The following is a 22,982-nucleotide window of genomic DNA, read 5'->3' as shown; positions in this document are numbered from 1 at the left end:
CTGCCTCCATTGCATCTGCTCAGTGCAGACCAGTGGAGCTGTTTCGTGTAGCAAAGACATTACTCCACACATCCCCGCAGGTAATGGGAGAGGAATCATCTACAGCCCGTTGTGATCAGTTTGTGTGTCACTTTGCAGTTTGCATGTCACTTTGCAGATAAACCCCTGGTCCTATCCACCCGCAGCACAGTACCTCCAGTGACTGTTGCTGGTGTGTATCTTATGCTTCTTTTTAGATTGTGAGCCCTTTGGGGACAGGGATCCATCTTTTTATTTATTATTTTTCTGTGTAAACTGCCCTGAGCCATTTTTGGAATGGAGTTATAGAAACTGAATAAATAATAATAATACTAATAATGATAATGATAATAAAGTTGCTCGCATCCGTGCTGATTTGGACTCCAGAGTTTTGGCAGTTTCGGTAGACATGCCTCTGGTATCATTTGGTCCTATTGTGTTGGATTCTTTTCAGTTGGTGCAGACAAATGAAAACACCAAACGTATCTGATCCAAAAATACCACCAATCACATTTTGCAAGGAGGTGATATTGAACAATATCACCTGGGAAAATCTCGTAATGAAAGACCCAGCAAAAAATGCAGTTCCAAGTAATTATAGACCGATAATCTGCCTGCCAACCATGTTCAAATTATTAACTGGAATAATAGCAGATGAAGTGATGCAACACTTATTAACTAATAAGCAGCTTCCAGTTGAACAGAAAGGAAATTGCCCGAACACCAGAGGCGCAAAAAACCAGCTGCTGATTGACAAAATGATTTTAGAAAATTGCAAGAGAAGAAAAACAAATCTAAGTGTTGCAAGTATTGATTAAAAGAAGGCCTTTGATACTAAAATGTTTAGAAACAACTGGTGTCAGCAAAAACATTCAGATATTTATTTAAAAAGCAATGAGCATGCGGAGTTCACAGTTAACAATCAATGGCGAGACACTTGGACAGATTAGCATTAGAAGAGGTATTTTCCAAGGGGACTCACTATCCCCTCTGTTGTTTGTAATCGCCATGACTCCACTGTCACAAATACTAAACAAAACAGGCCTCGGATACCAAACATCTAAAACATCCAGTAAAATAAACCATCTGCTGTACATGGACAATTTGAAGTTGTATGGAAAGTCCCAATCAGAAATCAAATCACTGCTAAACACTGTCCGTATATTCAGTAGTGATATAGCAATGGAGTTTGGACTAGACAAGTGTGCTGCACTAATAATGAACAGAGGGAAAATAAGAAAAACAAAAGGAATAGAACTGCCCAATGGAAGCAACACCAAGAATCTGGAAGAGAAAGAACATTACAAATACCTGGGCATTCTCCAGGTTGATAACATCACACACACTGAAGTTAAAAGAAATATTGGAAGTTAATACATCAGGAGAGTTAGAAAAATCCTTAAGTCCAAACTCAATGGTGGGAACACCATACAAGCCATAAACACCTGGCCAATATCTATTATCAGATACACTGCAGGAATAATAGACTGGACCCAGGCAGAGCTAGAGACACTAGATCGTAAGACCAGGAAAATAATAACCATCAATCATGCTCTGCACCCCCGCAGTGGTGTAGACAGGCTATACCTCCCTCGCAGCTCAGGTGAAAGAGGAAAGCTGCAAGTCCATCAAACAGCAGAGGAGGAGAAAAGAGGCCATGAAGAATATATAAAGGACAGTGAAGAAGATGCACTTAAAATGGTCAATAATGAGAAACTATTTCTTGTTTACACCGTCAGACAGGTGTTATTGACTGGTTTGTTTTATCCAGACATCGAGTCCTTCCCAAGGACCTGGGATGCCAGAATTTTATTGTCAATTGTTATAGATATCGTTGCAGAATATAGGCTGTTCCCAGTAAAGCTGCTTTTTGTAATTGGCTGATGGTGATTTCTGTGGCCCCTATGGTGTTGAGGTGCTCTTCAAGGTTATTATTATTATTATTATTATTATTATTATTAATTCGATTTCTATACCGCCCTTCCAAAAATGGCTCAGGGCAGAGAAATACACAGAGAAATAATAAATAAATAAGATTAAACACCAATGAAACAAAGCAGGTCTACAAGAAAGAACAAATAAAGAACCGAGCAGAAAAATGGAAAAATAAGCCACTGCATGGTCAATATTTGCATAATATATCTGGAAAACCAAACATCACCAAGACCTACCTGGCAGTGGCTTAAGAATGGCAACTTGAAGAAAGAAACAGAGGGTTTAATACTGGCTGCACAAGAACAGGCACTAAGAACAAATGCAATAAGAGCCAAAGTTGGAAAATCCACAACAAACAGCAAGTGCCGCCTTTGTAAAGAAGCAGATTGGCGCCCTAGGTGCAATTCCAAAACAACTTGAAGAGCACCTCAACACCACAGGGGCCACAGAAATCACCATCAGCCAATTACATAAAGCAACTTTACTGGGAACAGCCTATGTTCTGCGATGATATCTATATTAATAACAGCAACAACACAGATAATAAAATTCAGCCATCCCAGGTCCTTGGGAAGGACCTGATGTCTGGATAAAATAAACCAGTCAATAACACCTGTCTGACTGTGTAAACAAAAATAATAATAAAGTTGCTCACATCTGTGCTGATTTGGACTGCAGAGTTTTGGCAGTTTCGGCAGACATGCCACTGGTACCATCTGGTCCTATTGTATTGGATTATGTTCAGCTGGTGCAGTCTGAGGATGTGGACAAGATCCTGGGCAGTGTGCAGGCAACATCGTGTACTCTTGACCCTTGCATTTTATGGCTAATAAAAGCTGCCAGGGAGGTTACAGGAGATGGTTGGAGGTGATCATTAATGCTTCTTTAAGGGAGGGCAAAATGCTATCATGCCTCAAGAAGACGATGGTAAGACCATTATTAAAAAAGTCCTCCCTTGATCCCTCCAACCCGGACAACTATAGACTGGTTTCTAACTTCCCCTTTTGGGGCAAGGTGATAGAGTGTGTGGTGGCATCCCAGCTGCAGAGGGTCTTTTTGATACGGATTATCTGGATCCTTCTCAATCTGGCTTCTGCCCCGGATATGGGACTAAAACTGCCTTGGTCGCTCTAGTGGATGACCTACGCTGGGAACTAGACGGGGGAGTGCATCCCTGTTGGTTCTGCTGGACCTCTTGGCGGCATTCGATACCATCGACCATGGTATCCTTCTGGACCGCCTCTTGAGTATGGGAATTGGAGGTACTGTGTTGGAGTGGATCTGGACTTTTCTTGGGGGGAGGGTCCAGAAAATGGTGCTGGGGGACTATTGCTCAGCTCCATGGCCATTGCCCTATGGGATCCTACAGGAATAGGTTTTGTCCCCCATGCTGTTTAACATCTACATGAAAACACTGGGAGAGGTCATCCAGGGACTTGGACTGAGTTGTCAGCAATATGCAGATGACAGCTCTATCTCTCCTTGTCAGCTGATCCTAGGGAGGCAGTGGATGTCCTGAATCGGGGGCTGGAGGCCATGTTGGGTTGGATGTGGGCTAATAAACAGACTGAATTCAAACAAGATGGAGGTAATATTGGTCAGTAGGAGAGCCATTCGGGATGAGTAGTAGGGGTGTGCAATTCGGGAATTCGGTGATTCGGTTCGGGACCCGAACCGAATCACCCCTGTTCTGTTTTGTGCCCGAATATGGGCCACCCGAATCACCCTTGATTCGGTTCGGATTTGGATTTAATCTGAATCTGAATCTGAATCGATTCGGGGGTAAAAAGGGGCCCAGGGGCAAAATTTTGGGGTGGGGTGGTAGTGCCCAATGGGTGGAGTCTACCACCCCAATTTCAGGGGAATTGGGCGAAGGGCTGATTTTGGGGGAATTTTTGAAATTTTAGTGACTTTGGGGCAGTTCGGGGGAATAGCATGGGATCTGGGCAAAAGGAGTGGGGTGGGGTGGTAGTTCCTAATGGGTGCAGGCTACCACCCCAATTTCAGGGGTATTGGGCAAAGGGCTTATTTTTGGTGAATTTCTGAAGTTTTCATGTCTTTGGGGCAGATGGGGCAGAAAGTGGGGACTGGGGCAGAATAGTGGGGTGGGGTGGTAGTGCCTAATGGGTGGAGGCTACCACCCCAATTTCAGGGGGATTGGGCAGAGGCCTGATTTTTTGGGAATATTTGAAGTTTTGGTGTCTTTGGGGCAGATTGGGGGCAGAAAGTGGATCTGCCCCAAAGGAGTGGGGTGGGCTGGTAGTGCCTAATGGGTGGAGGCTACCACCCATCCCCAATTTCAGAGTGATTGGGCAGAGGGGTGAATTTTGGTGAATTCTGAGGTTTGTCTTCATAAGGTGAAGTGTGCTAAATTGATTACTTCCTCATATTCATAGTAAGTGTGAAAAAGTGAAAGTGGGGTCATGAGAGTTGTCTAATTGAAAAAAATCTCATTTGCTATGATAGAATGAGAATTCACACCTCAGAAGTTTTTTCTGAGGTGTGAATTCTCATTCTATCATAGCAAATGAGATTTTTTTCAATTAGACAACTCTCATGACCACACTTTCACTTTTTCACACTCTCAATTACTATGAATATGAGGAAGTAATCAATTTAGCACACTTCACCTTATGAAGACAAACCTCAGAATTCACCAAAATTCACCCCTCTGCCCAATCACTCTTAAATTGGGGACGGGTGGTAGCCTCCACCCATTAGGCACTACCACCCCACCCCACTCTTTTGGGGCAGATCCCCTTTCTGCCCCCAAACTGCCCCAAAGTCACTAAAACTTCAAAAATTCTCAAAAAATCAGTCCTTTGTCCAATCCCCCTGAAATTGGGGTGGTAGCCTCCACCCATTAGGCACTACCACTCCACCCCACTCATCTGCCCCAGTCCCCACTTTCTGCTCCAATCTGCCCCAATCTGCCCCAAAGACATGAAAACTTCAGAAATTCACCAAAAATCACCCCTTTGCCCAATCCCCCTGAAATTGGGGTGGTAGCCTCCACCCATAATGCACTACCACCACACCCCACTATTCTGCCCCAGTCCCCACTTTCTGCCCCAATCTGCCCCAAAGACATGAAAACTTCAGAAATTCACCAAAAATTAGCCCTTTGCCCAATCCCCCTGAAATTGGGGTGGTAGCCTGCACCCATTAGGCACTACCACCCCACCCCACTCTTTTTGCCCAGATCCCATGCTATGCCCCCGAACTGCCCCAAAGTCACTAAAACTTCAAAAAATCCCCCCAAATCAACCATGAACCAAATCACCCGAATTTTTTGTGCCCGAAATTCAGGTGATTTGGCTCGGGCCCAAAAAAATCGGGGGACATCGGGGGTGATTCAGTTCGGCCCCGAATCACCCAAAATTGCTCATTTCGGGCACAGATCGTTCTGTGCCCGAAATTTTTTGCACATCCCTAATGAGTAGATTTTACCGGTTCTGGATGTGCTTGCACTCCCCTTGAATGAGGAAGTACACAGCTTGGAGGTATTACTGGACCTGGCTCTGCTTTTGGAAGCTCAGGTGGAGGTGGTAGCCAGGGGTGCCTTTGCATGGCTTTGGCTAGTGCTCCAGCTGCATCCTTTCTTGAGATGGCAGATCTGGCCACAGTTACCAATGCCTTAGTCACGTCACGGCTGGATTACTGTATTGCGCTTTACTTGGGGCTGCCCTTGAAAAATATCTGGAAACTGCAGCTAGTGCAAAATGTGGCAGCTAGGGTTTTGTCTGGAGCTGCTCGTTTGGATCACATCACACCCATTTTGAAAGAGCTGCACTGGCTACCAGTTTGTTTCTGGGTCCAATTCAAGGTGCTGGTTTTGACCTTAAAAGCCCTTAACGATTTGGGCCCGGGATACCTGAGGGACTGCCTGCTCCCAAGGGTTGCTGCCCGCTTGACGAGGTCATCTGTGGGGGCTCTGCTCCAGGTGCTGACAATGAGGGAGGCTAGGTTGTTGTGCATGCGGGACCGGGACTTCTCTGTTGCTGCCCCCAGACTCTGGAATGCTCTCCTGGTGGCTATTCATCTTATTTATTTGTTGTTTCTCTGTGTAAACTGCCCTGAGCCACTTTTGGAAGGGCGGTATAGAAACTGAATGAATGAATAAATGAATAAATAAATAAATAAATTTTTGCTCCTTAGTCTCCATCTCAGTTTTTAGAAAGTGTGTTAAATCTTGGCTTTTTACCCAGGCTTTTATATGATTGTCTCTACTGCTGCTTCTTTGTACAATTACTTTTAATGCTTGTATTTTAAATCTTTTTAGTCATTTGTTTTATATTTTAATTTAATATTTTAATTATGTCATTTTTATAGTATTGTTTTTCATTTTTGTGTAAACCGCCTTGGGATTGTTCTAATGAAAGGTGGTATATAAATTTAACAACAAACAAACAAACAAACAAACAAACAAACAAACAAACAAACAAACAAACAAACTGATACAGAGCAAGGATTGCTGCTTAATCTGTCCTAAACACTCTTAGAAGATTGGCTCCATGGGAACCCATGGCTGAAATGGAGAGTAAGGAGCAGCCTCACAGAACTACCCTACTAATTACACTAGTGCAGCTGGGATGTGACAGTTTTTGATGTCCTCTGCTTCCCCATAAGCCATCTATGCTACTTGAAAATATGTCCTCAAGAGTTGTGCAACCCTCAGGGTCATCTTTTCAGGTGGCACAGAGGGCTTCTGGGGAAAGGGAGGGCATCAATAATTGCTGCTTCTCCACGGTACAGGTACATTTAATTGGGAAGTTCTGTTAGGCTTCTGTCTTGCTACACCGGTGCTTCCTTACTCTGCGCACCAGCCATGGATTCCCATGGAGCCACTAAGAATGTTTAGGACAGATTAAGCAGCCTTCCTAAGGGGGCAAAGTATTTGGTGGGAATGGCTCAGGTAGGGCGTTTACTTTAAAAAAAGAACATAGCAAATAAATAAACTATTGGAGATCCCTGACAACTGAGCTTGCTTTTGTAAGCATGTCAGTATAGCTAAATATTGTGAATACTGTGAAGTCAATATAGCTAAATATTGTGGAGTTTTTGTGAGCAAGTCAGTATAGCTAAATATTGTAAATTATTTTGAAGATATTATGAATTTGTCCATGACTAAAACAGTGTTGCATCTGGTATGCAGCTAACCCCTTTCAATTGTATTTTTAATCTTGAAGGAGTGATGAAATAATTATACATGCACATAAGAGAACAATTGGTGTTATAGTCTAATGTTGTTTCTCTGGCTCTGGAAAGCCAGAGTGTGATGCCAGTGGGAGGGATTTTTCTACAGGAGAAGTGGGGAGGGAAAATACTAAGAATGTCCTCTTTGTATGACCTTGTTGTCTTGACCAAGCATAAAGGAGGAAGGGTTTTTTTGTTTTTTTAAAGTAACCTTATGGTGACCTAAGGCATTTAGAGTTCTGTAAGACAAAATCAGCTCCGCGAATTGTGCCCTTTCAAACAATGAGGAGCCAGATGGCCTTGAAGCACTGTTGTAATGCATTCCCAGCAGCTCACTCCACATTAGGAGAGGAGGTGCTGCATTCTATTATCAGCAGAAGTTTCTCAGCAGTTCTCAAGAGCAGCCCACACAATTCATTGTAATGGAATCAAGGGCAATGTCTAATATATACACACATACTAATAATATTTGCATTTTATTAATATCTTATCTTATTATTTCCACAATGGTGGAAAACTAGGTCAGAATCTTGGAAAAAATACAAGCATCATATGTGTATGGAAGTAAAGCAGACCAAAAGGAATAACAACAAATATCCATTCTTCTTGTTACATTTAACATGTTCCTGGCATTATAGCAGAATTTCCCCTTTTTTTCTCTTATAGTCCACTGTGGGAGTGAACTCTGTTAGCAACTAAATGTGTGTAAGACTGGAAACAATGGCCACTGTCTTAGCGCAATCACATGATCAGCCCTTTTCCATTGGTGTCATAAACTGGGTGTCATGCCATGCCAGACAAATTTTGCCTCTCATTGATATGGTTTTGAACAAAACAGTGGTGCTGGGATGGAAATGGGGAGGAAAAGGTTTGAAGCAAACAGGGCTGGAGATACAAACCTACACCATCCCAAAGACTTCCCAGCTGCACAGAGCCAGATTTACTGCTCCTAAGATAGAATAGCAGCAACCCTGCTCAGTGAGCTAAACTGAGGCCTGGACTACATGTTACGTTAAATGCACAGTTTGGTCTTGTGTGTTTCTCTGTTTGTAGTTACATAATAGCTGCAGGGGGCGGATTCAGATGCAAGGTTGAAGAGAAGCTTTAACCCTTATTCCCTCCACTCAGCCCTGAACCAGTTTGTGGGTGGGAGGTCCATAGTTGTTATTTTCCATGGGAGAGAAGTTCCCATTGACACCATCTGGCAAAACAACAAGACAATTCTGAACAAGTACAATGTAGGAACATAGGAAGCTGCTATATACTGAGTCAGACCATCGGTCCATTTGGCTCAGTATTGTTTACAAAGACTGGCAGCGGCTTCTCCAAGGTTGCAAGCAGGAATCTCTCCCAGCCCTATCTTGGAGATGCCGCCAGGGAGGGATCTTAGAACCTTCTGCTCTTCCCAGAGTGGCTCCATCCCCTGAGGGGAATATTTTACAGTGCTTACACTTCTAGTCTCCCTTTCATATGCAACCAGGGCAGACCCTGTTTAGCTAAGGGGACAAGTCATGCTTGATATATGTAGGTTCACATATTTGTACCAGCTCACCCCACCTACTCTTTATTATATTTGGTGAACTATTTTTAATTTTTAAAATTGTGGTTTTTTTCTCCCCCATTACAGGCTAAGGATGTGGAATATGTGAATTCTGAATATGGAAAGAATGGAGTGCGACTCTTGTCTATTAGACGAGAAGGGAACACACATTGTATTAAGGAAATTGAAGTTTCTGTACATATAAGACTGAACTCCGTCAATGAATACTTGAATGCCGACAATTCTAGTGTCATCCCCACAGACACCATAAAGAATACAATTCAAGCTTTGGCCAAATGCCGAGGGGTATGTTTTACAATTGCTCTGTTTAACCTTGGTTCTGTTTCCTGTCAGCTACAAAATCAGCTCTCAGGCCAAAAGTAAAAGAGTTTGGGACAAATGATAGAGTTGGATGGAGCATTGTAGGTCATCCTCTGCTCAGAGCAGCAAATCCAGAGTAACAGCATTCCCGGCAGGTGACACTCCAGTCTCTGCTTGGAGATCTCCCCGCCAGGTAACTGGGCCCATTGCTAACTTCTTCTTATCACTAGACGTTTCAACTAGTGTTAGAAAAAATGAAGTGAAGAGAAAGAAAGATTTAATGACAATTTATCAACTATACTAACAAGTCTGTGTGCTGTGAGTGTTATTCAGCAGCAAGTGGCACATTTGCTGCAATGCAAACTCGAGATCCTGGCGTGCTTAGCTCTTGTGGCAGCCACGCTAACTGCTGGTTTCAGAAGGCTACAAGAGGAACCAAGATTTCATAATTTCATTAAGAGAGCTCTTACTTCTCCACAAATTTGAGCACTGCATAAATGTAAGCATGCTTCTAAAAGATAACAGAAATGTCCTCAAAAAAGAGGGAAGGGAAGTTTTCTAGGACATACAGCTGTTTCTTACAGAGGAGAAGGGGGAGAATATGCAGCCTTACCACATCTCCCAGTAAAACATGGAAACTGGAAGTTGGCACAGTTATACTTATTCAATGGAGGGGTTTGGAGGAAGCCATAAAAGTCACTGGGGGAGAGAATGAAGGAAGCCATAAAAGCCAGTGAAACAGCATGTATAATCAGTGGCGCACCTAGGTAATTTTGGACCCCGGACCGAAGGGCTTTGAAGCTTCCCCCCCCCCACCTGCCGTGAGGCCCCCCTTAAACATTTTTTAAAAGAAAAAAAACCCTGCAGCTGCTGTGCCCGCTGCTGCCACCACCATGGGGTTGGCCTGCTCAGCTCACCCCCCACCCCCAGCAAAGAACTAAAGAACTCTGAAGTATAAAGAAAATGGCAAAGATCAGCAGGGTGGGTGCAGGGCAGCGAGTAGGCAGGTGCCAGGTGGCAACAGGCTTCTGGGGAGGCCAACCAGGACATTTGGAGTCTCCCCCAAGATAGGAGGCCATGGACCAGCACCCTAAGGTACGGGGGAAAGATCTCCTCTGTGTATCCTGCACCTGATGGGAGGAGCAGAAGTGTGCAGTAAAGATATGACAATGGAAGCAGCTTGTGACAGACTAGGTGTGAGGTAGAGAAAGACTCTGACTCATTTTTGAAAAGACTAGAATTGAAAAGCTGAGGAAAAACCTGAAGCACCTTAAGGTGCAGGGTTTCTTCGCATCGAGGATCTGATAGAACCCGTTGCTACTTGTAGGAGTGATGAGCTTTGCTATTTCAGCTCCATCTAATGCTCCGCTTGTATATTTGTAAATAAATCTAAGCCTCCTGTGATTTCTTCTCTAAAGGAAGCCAGAAAAAGGCTGCACCCCTGGAACACTTCTTGGAGAACTGGGGTTCGGGGATTGTGGCAATATCTAGGGACAGAATCTGATGATGATATCTAATTCATCCTTTATGTTACCAGATAAGAACAATAGAGGAGTTTGGCCTCGATATCTGCGACCACTTCATCACATCATTTTGCCATGTGGTATATTGCAATGCCTTTATCCAAGAGGCACCATGGCAGCGTCTAGAAAAGGTACACTGCACTTCAACACTTGGGAAACAATAGAATCTGTGCCCTATATGCATGTGGTTCTCTGAATACTGGAGGGAAGTCAATGGATGAAGGAGTCAATGGGAGAGAATTCTGCGTATAACAGAGGCAGGGCGTAGGGTGTCCTTAATATTATATAATACATTTTCTTGTGTTTACTGTCTTACTTCTGCTGTTATTTTGAAAGCCTTCAGATTAAAGAACCCTAAAAATGATTAAAATACCCAACACAACTATACACAACACATTATAGTATAAACTATAATGCGAACATTCAATAGTATCGGAACAATTACTATATCTGAATAATTCAAATAGAGACCCCATGAATACGTCCTCCCCAAATAAGATATCTGATAAAATTCTTTGAGTTAATCTCCAAAAGAGAAATTCTTCACCAAATGCCAATTCATACCCCTACTAAATATAATAAAATACAGTTCTCAGGTAAAATGGAAGTTTTTTCCAAGTGGAGTGTGAAATGAAATCATAAGAAATCTTAATGGGAATACATATATAATACGCCAAATATCAAGTCGCAGCTCCACCAGTTATCATGAAATCTGATTCTCAGATGGAATGAGTGTCCTTCCCAAGTGGAGTGCCAAATGGGGTCACATAAAAAACTTCATGAGAATATTTAAAATGCCAGATGCATTTTGACAGTAAGTCTTCTTCAGGGGCATACATCAACTATCTATAGCCAATACTGTTTTCCATATGTATCTGTCATCTACTCACAGTAGTCCATCTTTCTCTTCAGGTCTCACCATGAAGCAGAGAAGTTTCATTTAAAAATGTGTTTTCTTTGATCTCTAGGATGGTGTTCCACATGTCCATGCTTTTATGTATAGTTCTGAAGGAAGTCGCTTTTGCGAAGTGGAACGGACTGAGAACTGTAAGACAATGATTTTCATTCATTCTGTAATATATTGATTTTTATTCTCTGTTGAAGAAGTGTATGCACCATTGCAGCTGTTCAAGCTATTTACATGAAAAAGAGCCGGTGTTTTACTCTCTCTCTTCTAGTTACGGGCCCTAAAGGACAAGATAAATTAATTCCCTCCACTTCTTGATCAGCATATCTGATGTGTGAAAGCAAGTCAGAATCCAACCCATGTTACTATTTTTAAACACATTTGTATCCTGTTTTTCTTCTAAGGAGCTTAGGGTAGGGTATGTAGGTTAGTTTCCCCCCATGCATCTTCACAATCACCCTATAACAGGCTAGGCTGAGTGTCGTGATTGACCACGTCTCCCAGTGAGCTTCAGGAATGTGAAGCAGTCTAAGTCCACTACACCACATTGGCTTTCGCTATTGTTTTTCTTAACCCCTTTGCCCACCCTATACATTAGGCTGGCCCCCTCTGTAAGCACATCCTCTTTTTGACTGAGAAAAAGACAAAGTCAGATCTGCTGAATTTATCTCTGTTCCCACTCAGGACCCCTAGAGTATCAGACTGGGATACCTGGTTCAAATCCCCACTCTGCCATGAAACTCACTGAGTGAGCTTGGGCCAGTAACTCTCTCTCAGCCTAAGCTACATCACAGGGTTGTTGTGAGGACAAAAGGAGGTGTCCTATATAAACTGTCCTGAGCTCCTTGGAGGAAGCATAGAATATAAATGCAAATAAATAAATAAGATAAATTTCTGTTTTGGTTTTCCTTGAACTATATCCTCTTTGGTTAACTACAAACTCAGCTTCAGAGGTTTCAAAACCATTGTGGCTGCCACCAAAAAACCGATGCCACATGCCCTGGATGCTGTGCCAATGCCATAATGTTTGTAGGATACAATCATATGGATTGGCCATGGATTATGGAGCAAGTCCCTACTTTTGTGACACAAGTCCCTGGAAGCCCACCACAATGGTGAGGATACTTATTCTGTGATCTCTCCATTCAGATCATTACAAAACCGCCCTGAGACATTTTTGGAAGGGTGGTATAGAAATCAAATCAAACCAATCAATCAATTTAAAAAGACCATTTGAGGCATGCAGTGTTTGCAGTTCCTACAGTTATAATATTTTATTTTTATTTATTTATTTTTACATTTATGTCCCGCTCTTCCTCCAAGGAGCCCAGAGCGGTGCACTACATACTTGAGTTTCTCTTTCACAACAACCCTGTGAGGTAGGTTAGGCTGAGAGAGAAGTGACTGGCCCAGAGTCACCCAGCTAGTTTCATGGCTGAATGGGGATTTGAACTCGGGTCTCCCCGGTCCTAGTCCAGCACTCTAACCACTATACCACATTGGCTCTCCAACTTGAACCAACTTGAATATGAACCAACTTGAGGGATCTACAGAGCCAAAACACCAAGAAAACTCACCCAGGAAGCAGAATTGTGTTACAGCAGCTGGGTGGAGCCCCATTTTTTTCCCTGACAGCTACACTGCTATGGTAATATCTTAAATGAATCCTGAACAAAACATCCATCTGAGCTTGCTAGAGTAAAGCAAATCACATTCCAAAGCCTCTTCCACGTGATAATTAACATAAACTTTGCAAAATCTTCTCTGCCAGATCAAAGTAGAATGATCACTATCAATTGTTTGTTTGTTTGTTTGTTTAATATGCTACTTTTCGACAAAAAAATTCCCCAAGCAGTTTACATAGAAAAAGGACTAAACACTTCTGCCACTTAAAGGAAATGAACCTTGCTATATCTAACAAAACCATATAAAACTTAACAGAGAGTGGCCAGTCATCTGTCAGGGATGCTGTAGGAGTTTCCTGCGCCGAGCAGGTTGTTGGACTAGAAGACCTAGTACTTCCCAGCTCTAAGATCCTGTAATTCCATGACCCGTAGCTACTTTGCCTTCAGGTTTAGCAAAACACGTCTGGGTTTGAAACTGCCAACATAGCAGTTGAATATTTATCCAAATTAGACTCCCAAGCAAAGTCTCTTAAGAGCAAATAGTTATTAGCTCTATTTATTCTGTATATATCACAGCACCTTGAGGAGAAAGCTCTTTGGCTATAGAATTGCCATCATAGCTTAACTGAAATTAGTTCCTTGCAAATAATTCCTTGTTCTCTTGCATTTCTTTCTTTGTTTCTTCTACCACAGGTGCTCCAATTGTTTTCTCTGGCATTAAGGATCTGAAGCTTATGAAAACAACCCAGTCTGGATTTGCAGGCTTCTTCAAGGATGAATACACTACACTTCCAGAAAGGAAAGACAGAGTGTTGTCAATAGAAACACTGATCAAATGGTGCTATGGTGAATGCCCAGAGGGTCTTGACTACGACTGCATATGGTACAGCACAAACCTTCGATATGGGACCCCTTAGTATCTATGTGGTACATACCATTAATCCACAGTAGAGCAGATGTCTGAAATGCAGCAGAACAGAAAGTGTAGTGATAGATGAAATAAGGAAGTATTTTAATCTGAGAACTCTTATTTTGATGACACTTTAATAACTGGCCCATTTTTGAGTCCACGCCTACTATTATTACTACTACCACGAATATTTATATACCGCTCTTCAACCAAAGTTCTCAAAGCGGTTTACATAGAAAAATGAATAATACATAAATAAGCTGGTCCCTTGTCCCCAAAGGGCTCACAATCTAAAAAGAAACATAGTTCAGACACTAGGAACAGCCACTGTACGGATGCTGTGCTGAAGTTGGATAGGGCCAGTTGCTCCCCTTGCTAAATAAAAGAGAATCACCACTTTAAAGGTGTCTCTTTGCTCAGTTAGCAGGGTTCTGAAGATTTACCTCTGAAGTCGGTACCCAGTCTGTTCTAAACTGGCCTGACTGTTCTAAACTGGTTAAGTGTTTCGTTTAAGCTGTTTTCTTTATATATCAGCCTCAGTACTGGTTAAAAGGATGTTTTTAATGTGCATGAATTTGAATAAATGAACATATGAAAATGTTAAATATGAAAAAATAGAAACCTGAAGGCCTAACAAGCAAGAGCTCTCTCTGTGAGCTGCATTCCAAACAAAGACAGGACTGGAACTGGGGTCTAACCACCTCCCGGTGGCAGCAAGTTAAAACTACAATGACACCAGTCTTGTCTTCTGAGCATGCTTTGTACTTAACCCAGAATGATGAGCTCCAGCACAGGGAAATGATGAGCTCCAGCACCTTCCTACCTGCTTACCTGTCCTAATGCATTCTCTTCTTCAAGAGAGGCACACCCGAAGACCTCTCTCTGCCTCCTAGTCCCTTTAAATACATTTTGAATTTGAAATTCCCTCCAGAAACATTCACCCTTTCTTCCTACCTCTCCCCGGCCAATGGGGGCACAGTTGCCAATGAGAACACTTGATTTAAATGATAACAAGCCAACTAAGAAGCAAGGAGGTCACAAAGCCAGTGCCAGAAAACCAAACTAAACAGTAAGGGAAAAACAGCTCTCCAAAATGGCACTCAAAATGTTGAAACATTTTGATCGAAACATGGTTGTTCTGCTCAAAGCTTGAAACAGGACCTTTATTATTGTTTATTACATTTATATACCGCCCCATCCAAACAGTTCTGGACGGTGCACAACAACAAAAATAAAACCCACAAATTACTCCTTTAAAAACAATTGTTACAGAACAATGTAAAAACAGCATAAAACCATTAACAATTAGAACATTTAAAACAGTTTAAAAACCCTGGAAGACCAGGCCAAACAAATAGATTTTAAGGGCTCTCCTGAAGGCAAATAATGAACCCAAACTAAGGATTTCTGCTGGGAGTGCACTCCACAGCCCAGGAGCAGCTACAGAGAAGGCCTGCCTTTGAGTTGCCACCAGATGTACTGGTGGTAACTAGAGACGGACCTCCTCACATGACCTTAACATGTAGTGGGGATCAAGCAGAAGAAGGCACTCTCTATAGTAACCTGGACCTACAGTAAACCATTCAGGGCTTTAAAGGTAATAACCAGCACTCTGTATTTTGCCTGGAAATATATCGGCAGCCAGTACAACTGTTTTAAAAAGGCATAATATGGTCTCTCCGGATTACTCCCAAGACCAGTCTGGTTGCCACATTTTGAACTGAAGTTTCTGAATTAAGTATGATGACAGCCCCATGTATAGTGCATTGCGATAGTTAAGCCTGGAGGTTACCAGCTGATGCACCACTGTTTTGAGGTCATCCTCTTCAAGGAATGAACATAGTGGTCAAATCAGCAGAAGCTGGTAGAAAGCACTCCTGGTCATAGCCTCCACCTGAGATACCAGGGTGAGGCCTGGGTCCAGGAATACCCCCAAGCTGAGTACCTGTTCCTTCTGAAGGAGTATAACCCTGCCCAGCACAGGAAGATCTAACTCATCCCTCAGATTCTGAGCTCCTAGAGAATGAGCACCTCTGTCTTGCTTGGATTGTCTCAATTTGCTATCCCTCATCCAGCCCATTGCTGCCTGTAGGCAGGCATTTAGGGGATGAATGCCATTTTCTGATTATTAAGATGACAAGGAGAAGTCATCTTTTTAGAGGCTGTTCTGTTTCAAGTTCAAAATACTTGAAACGACCCATTTAGATTCAAAACGTTTCATGTTCAAAATCTTCTGCACATCCCTAATTGGTTGTATTTAACATTTTTCTGCAGTACCATGAACCCAACAAAAATCATGTCCCCAAAGATCCTATTCTCTCTGGGAGGGGAGCTTCAAGAGGTGCCCCCATAACATAGTTAACATAATGCATAGTTTAGCTATAGAGAGGAGAGCTGGTCTTGTGGTAGCAAGCATGACTTGTCCCCATAGCTAAGCAGGGTCTGCCTTAGTTGCATCTGAATGGGAGACTTGATATGTGAGCACTGTAATATATTCCCCTCAGGGGAGGAAGCCGCTCTGGGAAGAGCATAAGTTTTCAAGTTCCCTCCCTGGCTTCTCCAAGATAGGGCTGAGAGAGATTCCTGCCTGCAACCTTGGAGAAGCCGCTGCCAGTCTGTGAAGACAATACTGAGCTAGATAGACCAATGGTCTGACTCAGTATATGGCAGTTTCCTATGTTTCCTATGTTTCCTGGCACTGCAGGATTTTGCACCAAGGAAAATGCAATATTTCCTAGAGTCATTGCAGTGATTGCTGTATGATTCCTGTGTGAAATGTGCTTGTGCAAGTGGTACAGGCACTTACTGAATATTGTTTGAAATATTTTTACTCTTAAGCAACAAACCCCGCTCCCTCCTGGGCCCACACTATTTGTGAATCTGTTAGTAATTTTTCTATTTCTTCAAAGTTCTGCAGGTCCTTTCCAGTTGTGTGTTTGGCACACAACTTGCCAAATTTGTTTAAAAGTGGTGAATTGCAGCAATGCTCTCTAGAGCAATGCCTCTGCCATTTTGTGAATATTTTTTTCTCTTATTTTGATTAATTCTTTGGTGGTATGCACTCCCCATTGGTACTCCACGAAAGTGCACATCTGGACATACCTCTTAAGTGGCAAACAGCACCATGACTGTTCATGGGCTACAAGACTATTGCCTGCAGCTTCCACTGTTAAGAGTGTTGAGGTTGTGCATTATCAATAATGGATGACTATCACACATGAATTTAAAAAAAAAATACTTGTGGCAGCTTTAAAAAAAATAGAAATAGTATTATAATTTATATCCCACTCTTCCATGGGGCCTCTAGTGGTCTTTCATCCAAAGACCTGATCAGGATGACACCCCCTTAGCTTCAGCAATGCTCAGTATCAGACATTCCCAAACCCTTTGCTGAGTCCCTCATGTGGCATGCTTCAAGTGATCACATTCAACACCTCTCTATCTCTTTCTCTCTGTCACATGCATATATACTAGACCAGAACTGTAGCTTTCTCTGGCTTTCCTGGCTGCAGTGTGAAAATTATTGTCCAGATACAATGTCTTCTCATACACAACTAAGGAGAGTGACAGAGGGATGGAGTGAAATAAGCAAGACAGTTAATCAATGGCAAAATGACCTCTAATGCACAAGTTCTAATTATTACACATTGCTTTGAAGGAGAACTGCCCACGAGAGTGCTCTTGATGCCTTTGCTGGACCCCCTGAGACAGGCCATTACTCACCATCTTACCAGAGGACCGTCAATTGCATTCAGACATACATCATGGAAAGAATTCCAGAGGCCAGTATTTTCTATCTATCTGTTAGATTTATATTCTGCTCTTTTGAGAGGCTCAGAGAGGTTTACAGCATTCTTTAAAGTTAATAATCCTGTCCTGATGGGGCTCACAATCTTTTTTAAAAGGTTGTCAGAGGGGAGGGTCCAGAAGGCACTTGGTTCTTCTCAGGCCAATGGAGGGGCCTTGCTGCTTGCCTCACTCTCTGCTGCAAGGTATTTCTGCCTTTAGTATTTTGCACTTGCAGAGCACCCTGGGGGGAAGCCTTGCACTGTTCCCCATGATGTTTCCATCCCTTACCTCTTGGCACCCCCCCCAAACCTATCTGAATGGGGAAGGGGACTCAACTGCGGGAACAGTTTCTCCCACAATTCCCCTTGAGGAATAATAGGGTGGGAGTGGCGGCAGCAGCGGCTTTTCTTCGTCCTCCTCACACTTGAAGGATGGGAGAAGGAGCTGCCAGTCTTGTGCTCCCTCCTTTGTTGAGGGGGGAAGAAGAAGCTGCCACCAAGCCTCTTCATGTTGACTCCCCCTTCCTTCCCCTTTCCCCTCAGCAGCTGGCTTTCTGTCATATCAGGAGACCCCTGCATTACTGTAGGGGACTCTGGAAGGAAGTCTCAGTGCAGAAGTTAAGGACACCTGAGCTTGCAATTTCCACACTTAAGAACATAAGAACAGCCCTGCTGGAATAGGCCCAAGGCCCATCTAGTCCAGCATCCTGTTTCACACAGTGGCCCACCAGATGCCACTGGAAGCCTACAGGCAGGATTTGAGGGCATGCCCTCTCTCCTGCTGTTATTCCCCTGCAACTGATACTCAGAGGAATCCTGCCTTTGAGGCTGAAGGTGGCCTATAACCCTCCAGCTAGTAGCCGTTGATAGACCTCTCCTCCATGAATTTATCCAAACCCTTCTTAAAGCCATCCAGGTTTCTGGCTGTCACCACATCTTGTGGCAGAGAATTCCACAAGTTGATTATGCATTGTGTGAAAAAGTACCTCTGTTTGTTGGTCCTAAATTTCCTGGCAATCAGTTTCATGGGATGACCCCTGGTTCTAGTGCTATGTGAGAGGGAGAAGAATTAAATTTTTTAAAGCACGAGTAAAAACTAAAAGTATCTTAACTCTCATCTTAAAACCAAAGGTTTTCAGATGACTGAACTTGCAGGCTTTTTGAAAAGGGAAATTTGACTTGGGCAGCAGAGATATAGGAAGATGCTCAAAGGCATCATCTCATACTGCGTGGGAGCAGCCAATGGTAAACCCCTCCTGTATTCTACCAAAGACAACCACAGGGCTCTGTGGGTGCCAGGAGTCGATACTGACTCAACAGCACACTTTAGCTTTACTGTGGGAAATAGAAATTTATCAGTAGCTCTTACCCATGTTAAGTGGACACTCCATATTCACAGGCAATATATGTCTGACGTGGGAACTTCATATTCAAAGGCAGTCTGCCACCACCTTGTTTGCCGTTGGAAGCCCCCCTGCCATCTTGATGCGACCTCACATTCTCCTCCAAATTCATTTGCCACCTCACCCCACCTTGCCTGTCCTGGTGCTGCCTCTTGCTGAAGCTGCTGCTTCAGTGGAGGGAGGGAATAAAACTCCATAAAAGGAAAGAGTGGGGAAGGAAACATCTGTTTAACCCTAGAAGTTCCAGAGTGCTCCTAGACTCTTCTTATCAAGCAGCTATGTTCAGCACCAGGAAGTAATTTGCCAGGCCTTGCCACTCCCAATGCTGGCTTCAGAACCCATAATAGACAAAATCAACACTAAGCACCCTAAGTTGACCTTAATCACTCTGTTATTATGGGGACTACAGAGTCTCAAAACTCAGGAAATACTGTATTGATTATTTCTAAAACAACTGAGGATTATGTTTCCACATATACCTGGATTTTTAAAACATTTAAAGGTTTAAAACATTTAAACGAGATGTAGCAAACATGTGAACGCTCTCTTTTTAGAAGTTAATATCTAAACTGCTCTATCTCAGCCATTTTTCAACAGACTTGCACCAAATTTGGAGGGATGGTATCTCTTGTCACCTAGCTGACGTCTTTAAATGGTTGGGTAGATGAGACAGACAGTTTTGATTTTATGACCAATAGAATGTTCAGAGCTTATATTGTTAGAATTTTGAAACAGCTCCTCATCTTAACTATACTGGCACGACTGTGCCAGCATAATACAGTTATGCACATGTTATGTCCAACTAATGCACATAAAATCATACACTTCCTATCTGTAACCTACATTTGAGAGGACCTGTACCCAGGTTCACTTTTAGAATGCACACATGTATAGTCGTTCACACATAAACATGTACATGTGTACAGAAACCTGCACACATGTTCAGCATAATGTCTGAATAGGGCTATCATTTACCTTGACATTATAAATAGAGCAATGGCAGCCCTCAGCTATCATGAACAGGAGTCTGAATGGATGCATTGCACTGCATAAGATTATTGTTTTGCCGAATAACTCATGATGATGCATGTTTTATATTTTCAGATCAAGGAAGTAGAAGTGATCTTGTCCAACATCCACTATTCTGTGACAGATCTAAAACAATTGGGACTGACCAATGACAAAGAGGTGAGGCAATGGGTCTATCTTCTGTGTCTAGACATATCAAGATGGAGCAGGGTTTCTTAACCTTGGGCCCCCAGATGTTGTTGGACTACAACTCCCAAAATCCCCAGCCACAAAGGCCATGTCTGGCAATTCTGGGAGTTGTAGTCCAACAACATCTGGGGGCCCAAGGTTAAGAAACCCTGGTATAGAGGGAAATGGAGAAACATTGGCTGCTATAGTGCACAGTGTCTCACAGATCCAAGAGTGGGCTGTGTGTTCAAGTTCTGCACCATTGAACAGCCCATCTCTGCTGCTTGAGAATGTAGGGCGATTCTGTGCCTCCTAAAGAGTGTGTCATCACTGCTGCATCACTGCTTCCATGATCCCCAATGGAAGTAGCGATGGAGCAGTAATGACCCTTTTTCAGGGGCACAGAACAACTCACATTTGCAAGTAGCAAGGTCAGGCTGTTCAGGGGTGCAGAAGCTGTAAGCACACCCTGCTCTTAGATCTGGGAGGCACTGTGCAGTATGTCAGCCACTGAAAAGAGCATATCTATATTGCCGACTTAAACTGGTTTAGCAGTAATTCTCTCTATAAATTACTAGAGTTCTGAGTGAGGAAGGGCTAGCTAGAGACCTCACACAGAGAATTCTCAGTACCTTCTCTTATGATTCCCAGAATTCTTTGGGGGAAGCTATGACGGTTAATGTAGCATTCAGCCAGTAACAGTTTGTTGTGAAAATAGGGCTCCAGTGTTGGGCCCTCAGACTTCCTCCCATGTAGGGAGCCTAAAGTCATGTCTATGTTACAAACTACGATTGGCTTTGTAGCACTTTGATTTCCATGGCTTCACTCAAGAGAATCCTGGCAATTATCACTGAATGTGGAACTGAGACCTTTCAATTAGAGATCCTTAGCCCTTCCTCTCACACAACTATAATTCCCAGGTTACCTGGGAAGAATGAATAGCTGTTAGATTGTAGTGTGGCTATGTCCAAAGAAGCATGGGTAGGTTCTCTTTTCAGTTTGTCATTCCTGTTCAACCTAGGATAAGCCATTCATGTGTGTTTCTTTCATGTACAGATCTTGACGCCTCAGGATACACCTTTTGGTGCTTGTGCATCCACCCTGCGTAGGAACAAGTGCCCAGAAACAGAGCCCAAACGTCCAGAAGAGTGCAAACCCTGCTATTCTGTGGGATGGAAGTCTGCCCGTTGTTGAAACTAAGAAGCCATCTCTTTGGCAGGACATCACTAGCAAAACAGATCTCATATCAACATGCATAATTTCCTCCATGCTTGTTTCCATATTACCATAGCTCTATGTGTAGATGCGAGTGAAATTTGCAAACGTTCAAATTTCCTGAAGGAAATAATATACGAACAGCACTATATTTCCTTTTGCTTTTTAAAAAAATCAAAATTAATATGTACTAAATAATATATAAGAACTTTGTTAGCTCCCGCAAAACAAATGGTTCTCAAATGAGCCCATTAGAACACAAGGATTTTGCAGGATTCCATTCTTGTTTGAATTAGTCAATCGGGGCATGTATAGAGGTTATTTTTGAAGCCTTGTGAAGCAATAACTACTAAGACATTCTTTTTATTTATATTGAGAAGATATATATGCAACCTGAGTACCAGTTCCCTTGACTTTCATTGGAGCTACGTTACTTACATTGAGCTGCACTTGCTGCGGATCTGGACTTCTTTTTCTTCGCATCCCGCCTTGCCCGTATCAGTTTAATTAGATCATAGCTGTGGAAATGATGCAAATGAAATGATAGTACTTCATTCTGCATATAGGATATAGGTTGGTAATAACTGTAACAAATTATTTTAAAGTGCTATGAGTATTCTTCCATGGCATTTTGCTCTTCTGGTATGCTTGGGGCATGTGCTGTTAAGCAAGCTACGTTTATTTATGTAATCAATAATAAGACATGCTGAAACTACTGTACTTTTGAGCTATCTTCGTAGAATTATGTAGAACGTATTTAATCATCCTCAATCTTTAGAAAAGTTTCCTCAGCAATAGTCACAGTGTTCTGATGGCTTAGTGAGCCGAGTAGACCTCCAAAGCATATATCAGTATTGTTAAAGGCTATTCCCATGAATATCCGAAATCGGGCTAGGGGAGCCTAGCCTGATTTCGGATGATTGTGGGAGCCACCGGGCTTGCAGCCGAGCCCAGTTGCCTCCCGGCGGTTAACCCGCCTAAGTACCCCTCCCCTTAAACTGGGTTTGCGGAGCGAGCGCACCGCAAACCCGGTTTTTCTGATCATGAGTAGCCGCGATGTGGCTCTGCACCATGGTTACTCATGAGCAGACCCCCGGAGGGGAGGCGAAAAGCTACCTCCAGGCTCCGGGGGTCTCTCCAATATGCCCTGAGCATTCACGCAGGGCATACTGGAGCTTCCAGGGGATGCGTGGCACCCAAACTCCCCAGCCCCCGCCGGCTCCGTCACGGAGCTGGCAATCGTGTGGGTGTCCAATCTGGCCGCCCAGGGCTCCCGTCCTGCTCGTGTGCGGGGAGAGCAGGCTTAGCCCGCTCTCCCTGCTCAGCTTCCCAAACCAGGTCTCACTTATTGTGGGACCCAGCTCAATATTTTGAAACAGAAAAGTGCAAAACTGAGAACACAAC

The 22,982-nt window shown here is 43.1% G+C and overlaps 1 protein-coding gene across 1 annotated transcript; it reads left to right on the top strand.

The window, feature by feature from the left end:
• Positions 1-943: 943 nt before the first annotated feature.
• Positions 944-21,640, top strand: LOC128325089 (uricase-like). The gene is made up of 8 exons (XM_053250529.1): positions 944-979; positions 8,783-8,995; positions 10,548-10,664; positions 11,502-11,580; positions 13,759-13,948; positions 17,634-17,757; positions 20,271-20,354; positions 21,420-21,640. Exons 1-8 carry the CDS (start codon positions 944-946, stop codon positions 21,555-21,557), a joined length of 981 nt encoding a protein of 326 aa, XP_053106504.1. The 3' UTR covers positions 21,558-21,640.
• The last annotated feature ends 1,342 nt before the right edge of the window (positions 21,641-22,982 follow it).

The sequence above is a fragment of the Hemicordylus capensis genome, chromosome 4, assembly GCF_027244095.1.
Source record: "Hemicordylus capensis ecotype Gifberg chromosome 4, rHemCap1.1.pri, whole genome shotgun sequence".
Taxonomy (NCBI): Eukaryota; Metazoa; Chordata; class Lepidosauria; order Squamata; family Cordylidae; genus Hemicordylus; species Hemicordylus capensis.
This window is presented reverse-complemented; position numbering and strand designations above follow the sequence as displayed.

Bases quoted from the DNA above. Each gene is read 5' to 3' on its own strand.
- LOC128325089 (XM_053250529.1), top strand. From the start codon at position 944: ATGGCGAGACACTTGGACAGATTAGCATTAGAAGAG. The intron at 11,581-13,758 runs GTAAGACAATGA...CTTCTACCACAG, and splicing joins AGTGGAACGGACTGAGAACT to GTGCTCCAATTGTTTTCTCT. The intron at 13,949-17,633 runs GTACAGCACAAA...ATTGCTTTGAAG, and splicing joins CTTGACTACGACTGCATATG to GAGAACTGCCCACGAGAGTG.